General features: G+C 44.0%; 1 protein-coding gene across 2 annotated transcripts in view; it reads right to left on the bottom strand.

Annotated features, from left to right (window-relative positions):
• Positions 1 to 14,351, bottom strand: part of LOC306791467 (triple functional domain protein) — a 67,907-nt gene that overhangs the window by 40,596 nt on the left and 12,960 nt on the right. For both annotated transcript variants that reach the window (XM_079288193.1, XM_079288194.1), the window contains exons 2-3: positions 12,906 to 12,956; positions 1,211 to 1,285 (exon numbers count right to left, since the gene is read on the bottom strand). In XM_079288193.1, coding sequence (XP_079144319.1) covers positions 1,211 to 1,285; positions 12,906 to 12,956 — 126 coding nt within the window. The remainder of the gene's footprint in view (positions 1 to 1,210; positions 1,286 to 12,905; positions 12,957 to 14,351) is intronic.

Genomic DNA, 14,351 nt, shown 5'->3' with positions numbered 1-14,351 from the left:
TAAACAAACCCTGAGCGGCTAAATGCATGGTTTCTGTATGTCATGCAGGGCATCTCCACAGTTTTATGTATTTACGGTATTTCTGCCTTCAACAGCTTCCTGGCCTGAATCCAACCTTTTTGAACATTAATTTGTCATTTTAATTGGTAGTTTGGCAACACTCGTCATGAGGCTGAATTATGAATATCTGGCACAGTAATAACTATATTTCCTGACCAGTCGCAGCAGCACAGAGAGGCGCTCCACTCGCATGTAAACAGGCCGACTGCGCTCGCTCGGCCCGCAAGCGAGTGAGTTCAGTCGGGTTACTGAGCGCCTGCAGGCTTCACGCGGCTGCTGGGAGGAGAACACCAAACGCTCACGTGGCGACCGGGCCGAACGTGACTGAGGGCCGACATGGCCGAATCATTAAGGAGCCAGATTCTGGGATAATAGGCTTAGCCCATTTACCCGCCTTTCCACTAGCGGCCCCTCCCTCCCTCGATTCAAAGCCAATTACTCCGCTGGCGACTACTATGAGATGCAGTAGCTGAGAGTAAGTCATCTCCATGGCAACGCCGCCCTTTCTCTCACTCTCAATTTCTGTATGTTTGTCTGAGTCATTGTCCACATCACTGTGTTTCTGCTTGTGACCTTCGCTGCACACACGAGACACGCACACACAGTTTCCCCATTAGCATGCACATAGTAGGTACATGTGAGGATAACACACACACACACACACACACACACACACAAGCTGAATAATGTTTTGACCAAATAATCCTGCTGGATGTTCTTGGCAGTCCATATCTCCTGCTCGGCCTCCTGTGAGTTTTCCCTGGCATGACTCAAGTGTGTGCGTGTGTGTGTGTGCGTGTGTGAGACGTGGCTGAGCTTCCTTTAGAGGGGGCAAAGACACAGCTGTAGCTTACTGTGCTGTAGTTCTGCCTAAACAATGGCTGTCTGTGTGTGTGTGTGTGAAGTCTGGGTATGAGAAAGGGTCAAGGGTTAAGTGTCTGGGCCTCAGTCTGACCCCGACAGTTTTTACAGGCACAGCTTGTTATGAGAGAGATGAGAGCGAGCTAGACAAAGAAGCAGTGGGTGAATAAGTACACAGTATACCTGCAGACTAAATACCCTTCTTCATGTTTCATTAGCCTTGTCCATTATGATCAGACAAGTTGGTAGACTTGTGAGACCCCACACACACACACACACACAATCTTACCTGACAAAAAGGCAACTTTTTCTTTGAGGATGGGCAGCACCTCCATTGCTCTCAACTCCTCATATCTCTTGAAACCTGCATAAGAAAGAAAGAGAGAGACAACAGGGTTTGAATGGAAGAATAAAAAAGTCCCTTTTCTCCCCGTCAATCAGCTCTGACATTTTGTTTTCCTTGAGGGCAGATTATTCGGGACAGAGCAGATTTTGTCCACTTGTAATCTGGAGATCTGCAGCTTTCAAACACAGGGGATTGAGTCCAATTTCGGATTGCATGCATCATGAGAAAAAAGTCCTTCAATTTCACACACACACACACACACACACACACACACACACACACACACACACACACACACACACACACACACACACACACACACGTACGAGGAAGCACAGAGGATGTAGGCAGAGAAACAGTAGTGGTGAGACGAAGTGAGGCCAAACTGGGGGAAGTTCAGCGGAAACAAAGAGCTGCTGTAGATCTTACTGTTAAGAGGTGAACTGAGGTGAAGCCACATTCATCGCCATACGCCACTTCAGTTCCCATCAACTAGCGTCAAAGCATAACCAGAGTTCAACGTGCGTCAGAAATGCACTTGCCTCTGTACACTGCACTTCAGTCAACTGTAGTAGTTTAGCTGCCGTGCTCTCAAACTTGCAGCAAACTGCGCAACACAAAGTTTGCCCCTCCCACATCCTCCAATGCCACCCAACTCATTAAAATGCTCGCTTGTACTTCAGCTCATATTAAAAGCAACAAACGTTGACCGTACATTGGCAAAACAATGAGACAATAAGAGGGCTCACTGTATAGCTATACAGTGAGCCCTCTTATTGTTGAGTTATAGCTATAAACCCTATAAAGTATGTTTGATAGTTAAAAACAAAACAAAACACCCGATGCAGTCAGAGTTGTATTCAAAGTTCCTAAAAATAAGAGTAAAACTCTCGTCTGATGCAATATTCAAGAGAAATAATCTGCTAAACAATTCATCCAAATTGCTTTTTTACCCAAACTTTCCTGCAGTTCTTGATTCTGAATTGTACAGTTTATCGGTTAGTCTGCTCTGTTGTTGTTATGCATTTAATATGATGTCCATAATATGTCACTTAGTCTGGGGTCAGTTTGCTCAATGATAGAAAAGGGGGTCTCTTGAGTTAAAGGTTGGTGACCACTGCTTTTGGGAACATGAATGTCTGTACAGAATTCCATAACAATCCATCCAATAGTTATAAGTTATTACCCCAATTACCAAGTTTGACCAAACTTATAAATGAGCACCGTCAACTGACGGCAGGTTTTCTTTCTACAAATCGAGACGTCTCCGCTTTCTTTACAAACCGCAGTCGGGGGGTTTTATTTAAATGCTGCTATTAGAGAAGGCACACAAAATGAATATAAAGATAGTTACTTTACCCACTTCAACTGTGTTTTTCTTCTTTTAGACGACTAATCAATCTCTGACATCTTCCTATAAATCAATGTCTGCCACTACTTGCTCGTATTCAGTGATGAATCACACGATAGTGTGTGAGCCTTGAGCGGCTTCATAAAAGTAAAATAAAAATAACGAGGCTCCTTATTGGACAAGGACTGATGTGTTTTACATACTGGTTTGTCTGGAATAAATGGAGGTAGAGCTGAATATCTAGCATGGGAATTAAAGCAGAAAAAAGCTGCAGCCATAAACTGAACTATTAACCGTCACCATAAAAACGTCAGGCTGATGGTGGCAAAGACCTCTCCGCTGCACTGATCGTATTCTGTCACCGGTGAACGGCTGGCTGTCAGGAGATGCTCAATGAGTGAAAACCTGCTCAAAAACAACTCCTATATTTACACTCACAACTCCCTGAAGTGATTAAACTCACATCTCGAGTGGACGGACCGTGGCCCCGATTTTGTCCTTCAGGCTGAGCGGCGGTCTGGTTTGTGTGACTGATGACCCAGACGAGTCACATTCATCTTTTTTAAAAGGACATTTTAAGCGTCTCTTTTTTAAAATTCTGTCTGTTTTTGACATTCTGCACCCTCCTGACTTCCTCCTCTTCTTCATCATCGTCATCAACCTTAAAGCAAGATTCCTGCTCCGTTTTCTTTCACGTGTGACTTTTTAGCACAGAAATAAAAATGAACTCGGAGGTATATTTTGTCAATATATGTCACAAACACACGCTTGTGAATGTGTGCTGGAAACATCTTCAGAAACAAGAAAATAATGAAAGCGAGAGAGAAAGAAAAGACAATGTAGTTCTCATCTCTCTCTCAGTCTCCTTTCCTTTAGTAGATGAGTATGACAACAGGGTTATCAAACAGTGAAAATGTTTAAAACGGTGGTTACTTCTTTCCTTTATTATATATTGCTGTTACTTATTCAGTCTCTCTTTCAAACTCTCAGACCTGAGTTTTGTTGGAACCGTGAAGACCTTCAAAGACCGTTTTGGGGAGTTTTATTCAAGTGTTTTACAATTAGGCTAACAACCAAGTCAGTTCATGTTCCCGTCAATGGAGTCTGGTAGTTTTGTAACAGCAGCCGTTTCTTTTTAAATCTAACTTGGTGACTTAAGGCTTGATTTCAACCAAACCAGAGTTGGGGATAGTTTGAACAGTGGAACGATGAACCAAGGCGGTTTTTGAGTCGTGTTTTGTTTCCGTCTAGCTGATCGGTTGATGGTCAGCGAGGTGAAACTGCTGCTGTCTGACTGGAGTCCGGTAGCTGTGAGGAGAGGATATCAATTGTTCATTTTGTACGTTAATAAATTGTAAGAATTGTCTGAATCCCTTTTGATTTTATTTATTGTATTTTCACTTAAACGCGGGTCACATAGCACCGCACCAGAAAAGGGGGTCATGTCTCCATCACTGCTGATTGGACCTGGACCCGATGAATACCCACCGCTACTGCAGAGACATGTGTTCAGGGAATGAATGAATGAATGAATGATTGTTACCTCACCAGAGACAAAAGCCAGATGTTAGTGGGTTTTTTGTCCAGGGGGAAGCGAGCTTCATAGTGTGGTGGTGGTGCATAGAAATACACATTTTGTTAAAATGCGTACAATGTAAAGGGAAGCAGTGATCTCTCTCTGGGCCTTCCCCTATTATTATGATGCGCACACCCCCAATTGTACTCCAGTCTCAGCATGTTGTCATGTTTATAACGGTATGCTAATGAGATGCTAATTATTTTCCGCCACTGGAGGAGATGGATGAGAATCGGGACGTGTCTATTTTTACATCTTTTTCCTCTCATTTGTCTCCCGACTTCCCTTAGGGTGCAACAAAAAAACGAATTACCACAATCAACTACATTTCCCACTGCGCTCCTGTGGGTGAGCTTGTAGTTCTTTAAAGATGATGCATGAGAGGAGGCTGCAGACAGAGAGCCACACGTGGACCAGACATCGCTCTCTATGGAGAGGGCAGGGGATCATATTTAAAGGGATATAAATATTTGATAATCAGGGTTATGGTTTTCAAACAAACTATAAATTGGAAGTTCTAAACAGTTTTTCAGCTAAAGACTCCTTATGTATAAGACGGTGCCATGTCATTAGTATGACAGCCCATTATTCCAAAACCCCCAATGGTCCAAAAATCCTTGCGACAAAAAGCCCATTTCTTTCCAACAGCCCGAAAACACACAAAATCTACAGCTAGTGTTAACGAGGTCTATTACTCAGAGACAAACTCCCCAACATAAACACGAATTATGAACAATAACTAATATGCAACTGATTATGATACAAAATGACATGGTGGTCTTGCTTTTCTTATCCTAAACCTAACTAATCTCACTCCTCATGCCTAACCCACCCCAACCAGCGAGGGCATCGAGTAACAACAGGCAGAGTGGTGGGTCACGCCTTAAAGAAATCGGGACGGTCCGACGACGTCATTCTGCAGAATAATTAGCGATGTTCCTGTGTGTATTTTCAGAACAATGGGCGTTTGTTTTTGGGATCCCCGACAGATGGGCTTTTAATCCAATGGGACGTGTTTCAGAGTCAAAAATAGAGAATATACCGAGGCGATTAATCAATTAGTCAAACAACGGAGACTTTACTCTTTTATTGATTGTGTGTTGAAGTCCTTTTCGTTGTGTTAATGAACACAAATTGGTTTTAGTTTGTTTTTTACCATTTTATAGATTTATTGACAATGAAAATGATCATTCTTCATGCACTCTCCTTTGTGTATATATATTTTTCTATTCTTTTATAACAGATGGTACAGTAGTCCTGTCGATTGCACCACATGTTGGCACCTTGTTTTGTGTCTTCGCCTCTCTACACCGGATCACTTGCTGTAACCGCCTCATGATTACATGGTTCATTGAATACATCCCTGAAACATTTTCTGCTTTGAATGGCAGTGTACCTGGAGACATCCAACATATCCTGCGTCAAATAACAACGATTGGTCAGTTAAGCTTCAAACTACGACGCTCGTTGAACCTCTTTAACGTCAGTTTGGTACGTCTCAGTGACGGCGTGTTAATATACATGCAAAGTGTCTTTTCAATACATAACGGTGGGATACAAACGCTAACAGTCAGGCGCAGAGGAGCACTGAGTGAGAGCGGGTTGAAATACCTGAACATACGTGATGACATATTTCTATGACGCCTGACAATGAGCGTGTACAGTACACCCTCCAGTAACTGTGTTGAAGTCGTTTCGGGGGTGGATTTTCATCCTCTGACAAACACAAAAGGTAAGTTTAACCACACAGACACATCACTTCCCTGTGCTTTATGCGGTGCTCTGGGTAGAAGAAAAAAGTGGCACAGCAGCTAAATATAGAGCGGCCGGGTCACACACGCTGGAGATGGTTTGTCTTCTGGATGAATGATGAGCGAACAAAAAGAGCAAAGCGGACAAGGAAAAGAGAAACTACAACAATGTGAGATGAGTAGAGTCATCTCGTCGTAACGAGGGAAAAAAAAGTGTTTGTGTGAGAGAGCGAGACAGAGGAAGGAGTAGAAGAGGCAGTAAGAGGGTGAGGAAACGATGTTAGAGGAGAAATGACAGGTAGTGACAGTCATTCCAATCTTTTCCCTTCCAGCCTTCTTTTCCTTTGTCGTGCTTCTCCATCTTTATTTTCAGTGTCATTTTCATTTCATTTAAAACAACATGAAGAAATAAAAACATGTAAAATGTACTTCCTGTCAATGGAGTAGAAAACGTCGAGGACGGTTTTGATAACGGATTAAGTGTTGATGTAATTTTTGAACGTTAGTCTCATGTGATAAGACAAGTGATCATCTTGGGGTTCTGGACTGTTGGTTTGACTTAAACTATTTGAGGAAATCGCCATCGGTTTTAGGAAGCAGATTTTTTTTATACAATTTGACATTTTATAGACCACATGACAAATCAGGAAACAAGCAGATTATTCGACAATTTAAACGATTGTTCCCAGGAACCAAGGAGACGCCTTCAAATGACTTGTAACGGTCCTACTATTTCATTTACTGTCAAATAACAGAGAAAAGCAGGCAAATCTTCTTTGTGACACACATACAGGTCATGTGTATGTTGTACATGTTTGCATTCGAACTTTCCGTCGAGCTCAAAAGACGGCGGGATACTTTGCAGAGACGTTTCCATTCAGGTTCATCTGGTTTGATGTTGACGGGTTAGTCAAACGTTTCACCCCACAGTAAAACAACTCGTCTGCTTCACCGTTGTCTCTAAAACACATGCCAGTGCGCACTTGTCACAAGCAGCGTTGTCTGGTTCCGGTTTTTAGACATCACTAATGCAACAAATATCAAAAATGTAATCATTTTGTGGTACACGTTCTTCTGTCCCCATTGTTTATACGTTAAAAAGTAAATGGCTACCTTTCAGCACTTACGTCAAACCCTGCATGTAAGACACTGGAACCAGAGAAGAAGTTAAACTCACCTCCTGTAGATGCAGGAGGTGAGGAAGAGTATAAAAAGGGAGAGGAGGGTGATGACATCATGGTAGATCTACTTACACACCCACCACTCGTAGCGTTGCATGTACCTGTCAACTGGATGAGGGCGGAGCCTGTCTGGGCATTCCGCCACCTATGATTGGTTGCCCAGCAAGCCATGCCTGATGATTCTTACACAAATTTGACAAAGAATTGCTGCAGCTTCTTCGGCTTTGACATATTCCTGCTGCGACCATCAGCTAATGGCCCGGTCCTCTGTGGGCAGAGTCGCAGCTGCTGAGGCTGATCCACGGATTCCTGAGGGCAGATATTCCAAACCGGCAGACAACCAAAAAAACGCCCATTCTGGTGTCGTCTATGCGCCCGCACGCGGAAAAGCTGGTGCAAAATTTTTCCGAGCAGGAGCGCGGCTATCTGTGTGGATTCAGAGTCGGTGTCGGTGTGAACCCCCCCCCCCCCCCTACGCGGCATTAGGTGAGCCGCTAATCTGCCCGTCCTTTAGGAAAGGCAGGTTCCTGGAGGTAATCCTCGATGTGTAGGAGGGGCGATCGTTAGAATATGCCTGCGCTGCATTTGTGCACCCTGGGAAGCGGCTTAGCTTCAGGTGGGAGACTTGGGATTGATGAGAATCCCCGACAGTGCAGGAGAGGTTTACACAGAACATCAAACACACTTCACAGTCTTTTCCTTCCTCTGCTGCCGCTCCAGTGCAGCCAGTCAGTGGCCAACAGTAGCAGATGATGGTTGTACTGGGCAGCGTACATCTGTGTGTGTCTGTCAATGTTTCACAGTTCACCCCCAGAATACATCATAAAGGTTTAAAGTGCAGCATGCACGATTGTAGATTATAGTTGCTAGAAGATTTATTTACTTGTTATCTTCCAGTTATTTAATGTCATTATTAAGAGATAATAAGCAGTTTAGGTTTTTTTTGGGCTATAATTCTGAGAGAACAATTTCTGATATTATGAAAACATACGAGGCAATGTTTCTCATGAATATGATAAAATATCTATATTAACTGAAATTATTGTGATTTTGCTTAGTCCCTCTGCTTACTTATGAGGCTGGAGCTGCGGTAAATATTGGATTAATTGATAAGTCATCAACAAAAACAAAAAAACGAACTATATTGACAATCAATCAAACATTTTGACCGTACTTTCTCACGGTTTGGTGGCCTCTCGGTGCGACGAAGTCAACTCAGACTAACACACCGTACTCGACTTCAACCCACCACAGACTGTATGGGATGTATCTGCGGTGGGAACGGGCCAATCACACGTCGCATTATATTGATGAACGATTGCGGTGATTGGCTGCAAGCAAAACCATGAACAGTGTTTTTACTCTAGATTTGGGTACAAAGAGTATGAAACGCAGATACCGTTTTATACTTGGCGCTGCATTGAAATCTGCTTTTAACCGTGCGATGCTAGTTATGTATGTTGTTGTTTTGTTTATTACTGTTATAATGTAATCTCTCTATATATTGTTATTGCTTTTATTGTTTCCGTTTTTACCATGTACAATGCTTTTGAATACCTTTTTAAGCGCTGTACAAATAAAATGTATAATTATTATTATGAATACCTTAAAAGTATCGATATCCGATACCTAGACCTACCCAACAGTCATGAAGGCAACTGTGTGAAACACAACAATATGTCATTTCACGATATTCCTCATTTTCTTCATAATCAATAAGCCATTAGTTGCAGCTAAGAGGGTTATTATTACCTTATCCATGACATCTTAATTCAGAGAAACCGAAGAATTTACTCTCCAGAAGTTCATCGATCCCATACAACAAAAACGCAACATTAACTAGATCAACCTTTCCTCAATCGACCATCAGTCCCAATGTGTCCTGGGTCACTGGTCCTGTGTGTCCTGTGCTGTGGCTGCACCCCTCAGTGAGAAAGGGCAAAGAGGGAAACACCAGAAATGTCCATCAATCCTTCTCCGTATGGAAACTACTACAGTGCGGTCAGTTCATGGTTCAGGTCAGGACTGTAAACTAGGTCGTGTGTGTCAGAATATGTCAACACTCAGCACGCACGCCTCAGAGGCTTGAGACTCGCCGGGGGGCTCGTACAACAAAGCAGTTTACTCAACAACAACCACTACAAGACTGCCCCAGAGAGACTGTGACAAATACCTCGGGGAGGGGTTGGGGTGTGTGTGTGTGTGTGCGCTTTAAAAAAAAGACAGAATGCAACAGCTGCCTGGACCGGGACAGATGGGACGGGTGGTACGGTCAGTCAGCGGAGGGAGGGGGAAAAGTTGCCGACATACCGCGAAAAAGAAAAATCTGATTTAGGAGCAGTTACATGCAGGCGTAATCTCATAATGGCTCCGCAGCAGCTGACATGGACGCTGTCGGTTCTAAACCAGCTGTTACGGGGTCAAGAGAAACCCACACCGGACACATGTGGGAGCATCCCTGCATAATTGTGGACTTCCCACATTCACAGCATGCCAGAAATTCCTTTGCTGAGGGGTGTGTGTGTGTGTGTGTGTGGGGGGGGGGGATTCCTTAAAGCTGAGGGAGTGGACAAGAATTGAGGCGTCCATGACCTGGACCTCTTGACTTAGATCCTGATCACTTGGCTATAAAACAATATATAAATAGATGCTGCTAGCAAGTCTGGTTTTGTTTGGTTGCATGCTTTTTCACTGTGGGAAACATTAAATGTAATTAACTAGATTTTCATATTGATTTCACAACATTTTACTCGTTTTGTTTTTCCCGTGGTCTAGCAGTTGTTTCTGAGTCATTGCCCTCCCTATAATTACAACCCTGTGAGCGACATCACTATGTACTATATGGTCAAAATGAAACATAATCACCGTCATGCACTCCGAGATGGATTCATGATGTGACGATCTGAAAATGGCCCAAAGGGCAGCAGTCAATGGAAGGTCTGCTGAGCTTAAGTTTCTGATGTACACCTGTCGAGTTTTCTTTCTTTCTTTTGTTTACTTTCAAAAAGGAAAATTGCTGCGAGCAGATTTGATCAGCTGTAGCTAACTTACGCCGACACTCACTACCCCACAAAATGAAATGAAGCGCTCCTTGGACTTGGAGTAATGCTGGTTGATACTTTAAGTACTGAGTTCGTGAGCTGGACAAGCTAAACGATGTGGCTCATGCTACAGCAGATAAACATACTGTTTCACCTATTCCTAAATAAACCACCTAAACTCTTTAAATGCTGAGAATAGCTCTTCATGCAGCTCCAGCCTAGTTATGGTTACTCAGCCTTGATTGGACAATCACAGCCCTGTCAGAAACTGTCAATTACTGCTAAGCTGCCAAGTCACTATCAACATTTTCCCATTTTTTTATAAAACGTTTAACAGATTATGTATTTGCCTTACACGTGAACGTTTATTTTTCTCTTTAATGGTCTCATTATTATCTTTTATTATTTAACATGAGACCGAGTCACTGGGGCATGACAGCCTGCGCTGCATTATGAGACACTAAAACGCTCTGCTAGCAGCTCTTTTGGGCAGTTTAAGGCCGTTTAGAGTCAAATATGACCAGCTGGCACCTCTAAACTTATGAGTAACATCTTCCTCGACACCACTGGAATGGCTCCTCCGGCCAGCCGTCTGGTGCGATCCAACAGAAACAGCGTGGACTAAAGGGGGCAATTTTAGTTAGAAGAGATATTTGTGAAGGACAGATTTCTTGCTGCGTTGAAAGCGGGGTATCATTATCTAGAAGCTCAGCGTGAGCGATTCAACAGCACAGCCTGTTTATTTCCAGTCCACTCTGCTCAGAATCTCCACGTCCTCCCCCATTTTCCTCATTCTGTCCCCAAATCTGAGTTCTGGCCTGGGCAAAAAAAGAAGAGAAAGAAAGGGCGCACCATCTTTCCTTTACCTCCGCCTCTTTCTGTTCTCTCCATCCGTCCAGACCTCTAATAGCAGGGTAGGCTAACCGAGCGACAAACAGGCCAGGGTTACCCCAGCGACCCGAACACAGCAGGGGAGGAGTGGAAAGGAAGGGGGGAGGGAGAAAAGACAGAGAGAGAGAGAAAAGACGGCTTGTTATCGGAGCCAAGAGTTCATTTGTTCGGGTCTTTTAATGCACCATGATGTCATTCTGGCAAACCGTGACGAGACGGAGAAAAAGCCTCGCTTGCAACACTACGGTTTATATTTAACAGTCTGATATATTACTATGATAGAAACAGGAAAACAGATGCTTTTTTGGTGTTGTAAATACTTCCACACTTCTTTCTGTTACCAGCTGAGATTCAGTGCGACACACAGTATGTCGGACACTGTCGGGTTGTTTTCAGCTGTTGACTCCTGCTGCAGTTCACCGTCAACAACAAGCCCCCTTTTTCTGCTTCAGCTATCCCAATCGGCACAGACACGCCATCTGGAGGCGACTACCAAATGAAATGTCGGCTTGTAGAATGAGATCGATTCCTGAAGATTCACACAAGCGGTTCATTTGGACCAAACTACCAGGGAGACGGAAGTGCACAAGTCTTCCTTGGAAAGCACTCCAGTCTTCGGCACATCTGTCAAGGTCCAAAGGCATTAACATTATTACATAACAGCACTGCCTCACCCCCCCTCCCCTCCCCCCTTGCAACCCGCTTCTCAGCCGCCCAGTCAGACCAGTGGCTGAGGAGGCCAGGCCAACAGATGGACAGGCTTTATCTCCCATCACCCCCTCCTTTCTAAACCAGGAAGTGATCACTGGCATGCACCCGGAAGCTTAAGAAAAACACTGCCCCGACAGTGTTGCACGGACAGGCCGAACAGTAACAATGAAGCCAAGTATTGTCTAGATGCAATTGCATTCGTGTTGTTTTCACCGCCTTTTTCTGCAGGCGCTAGAACCGTCTCCATCGTGGGCCCCCGGGCACCAGAGCAACCTGCCAACTCACTGCCCTCCTTTAGATCGAGGGTTTGAGGGTTTCGATTTTCTAAGCCCGACACTGCCGAGTTTTTAGACCAAAGCAACTGAAAGTCGATCATTTTGCATGTCTGCTTTTCAGACTAGAAAGCAGAGTCCATAAAATATTAAAACTTCCCACTGACGCACACAGGAGAGTAATAATCTTAAATATGAAAGTGGCCACGTCTCCTCAAAATGTCACATCAGAGGGAAGCAACATCGAGGAGATAGATATCATCCATCTTATATGCGGGAACGAACCATCATAACATCCTTTTTTGACTTGGTCAATACTACATGAATAGACACAACGGGAAGATCAAGTGTGACTGACAAGAAAGGTCAATTTAGGAAGAGGGAATAATCATTAATGGAGGAGACAGCAGAAGCAACCGGTGGTATCAAATCTACAACCAAATAAAAAGTCAAGAGGGCTGGAAAGGACCGAGAAAGAAAGCTACAGACATCGTCCATCTCCACTCATCATGGAGAGCCTGCTGGAGAGACGCAGCGACAGATGTGCTAGACACAGGTAACCAATCACAGGCTGGGAAACACGGTATGTGATGGTGGAGGGGGAGGGAGGGATGGAGACGGGGAGGGGGAGTCAGGGAGATGTGAGAAACTACAGTGACAATGACCTGTCTTTGTCACTGGGAACACTGAAATATTAATCGTGTGTGTGTGTGTGTGTGTGTGTGTGTGTGTGTGTGTGTGTGTGTGTGTGTGTGAGACTGCATTTAAACCAACCCCTTGTCCGCCATCACCACAAAAACTGACATGATGAGGATGGAAAATAAACTGCAAAATGTTGAATCACTGTGTTTGTGTTTGTTTTACCTGCGATCTGACTCGAGACGTCTCCTTTTGGCTCTTTAGGGAGGGAGCCATCTGTAGGGACACACAAAAAAAAGCTTTTATTACCAACATAGAAATAGAGCAGATTTAGCAAAAATCAATAATAGAGAGGAGGATTAAAAGGAATATACAACAAACCAGTGATGACATGTTGTGAAATAGGTTTTATTGCAATCCTCTACACTTTATGGATCATTGTGCCAGAAAAGGGTGTTTTAAATCTAGATTACTCAAAACTATTCCCGCTACTTTGCCGACACGTCCAAAGCCAAGTTCCCAAGAATGGTCAAAATGCCACGACAGGAGCAAACTTGGCTGAGAGTCTACAGCCATGCTGGCAGCTCAGTGCGGCTGCACTATAACATGCAACATCTTCAATCGTGAATTGTGTGACTACACCTCAGGGGTTGACCCGGCCGGTACAGAGTCTGTCTGGCTTAACGGGATAACAAGCTAACATCTGTTAATAAACAAGCAGAGCCAAGGCTGATGGGAATATCATTAGTTTCGCAAGTATCACTTTCGCTGATCATAAACCAAAGAATTGGAAGAATAAAAATTGTGGTCTGGTGATGGTACGAGATAAAAAGTCTCCGGATCATCAAAGTCCTTATTGTTCATCCTGATGGGGACATAAACATTTGTACCAAATTTCATGGCAATCCATCGAATGGTTGTTGAAGCGTTTCACTCCAAACCACAAACAAACACACACTGTCACCTTGACATTGCCATCAGTGCTACTGTGGCTTAAAAAAAAAAAAAGAAGTCTGTACAGACTGCCAGAAATCTGCTGCGCTGCTTTACAGCAAACAGGGAAGCTGGTGCTGTTTGTGCCGGACAAAGAGGGCCCTCAAAGGTGCTTACTTGCTTTATATAAGGTTGATGGAAAGCTTGTTCAGTAGAATCCACATCGTCTTAGTCACAGGAAATACTGAGCATAAAATCATCTCCATCCATAGTTATTATACCAACGGACCGGTGCCCGCATGAAGTCCTCTTCTCGTCATCACCCTACATCTCATGACCGAGGCCCACCGCTTCCTCAGCCGGAGACAACAATCGGCCCATTGATGCAGCCTGATGTGTGAGAGGAGCTGCTGTGACTGAGAGGAAGACATGGTCCGTGTCATGTGCAGTCAACATGTAAACAACGCTCAGCTGGCTGACTCAGTGACACACGCTCCCTCTGTTCTGACTCAGGCTCGACTCCTTCCCGTTTTAACCTCACGGGCTTTAAGGCGGAGAGAAGCCGGTGGTCGCATTGAACATAAGATCTCTGCTGTCAAGTATTTAACAATACGGAGACCTATACTAAATGTAGTATACAGTACATGCAGTGTGCTAAATGCTGCGCTAGTTGTTTTGATCTTGTCATAAGGGATTACGTGCTTACTTTGGGGAAACTGACTCAAAAACAGATTTCAG

This window comes from Melanostigma gelatinosum, assembly GCF_949748355.1.
Source record: "Melanostigma gelatinosum genome assembly, chromosome: 17".
In the NCBI taxonomy this organism is placed as follows: Eukaryota; Metazoa; Chordata; class Actinopteri; order Perciformes; family Zoarcidae; genus Melanostigma; species Melanostigma gelatinosum.
Note: the sequence above shows the minus strand (reverse complement) of the source record. Positions and strands in the feature narration are given on the sequence as shown.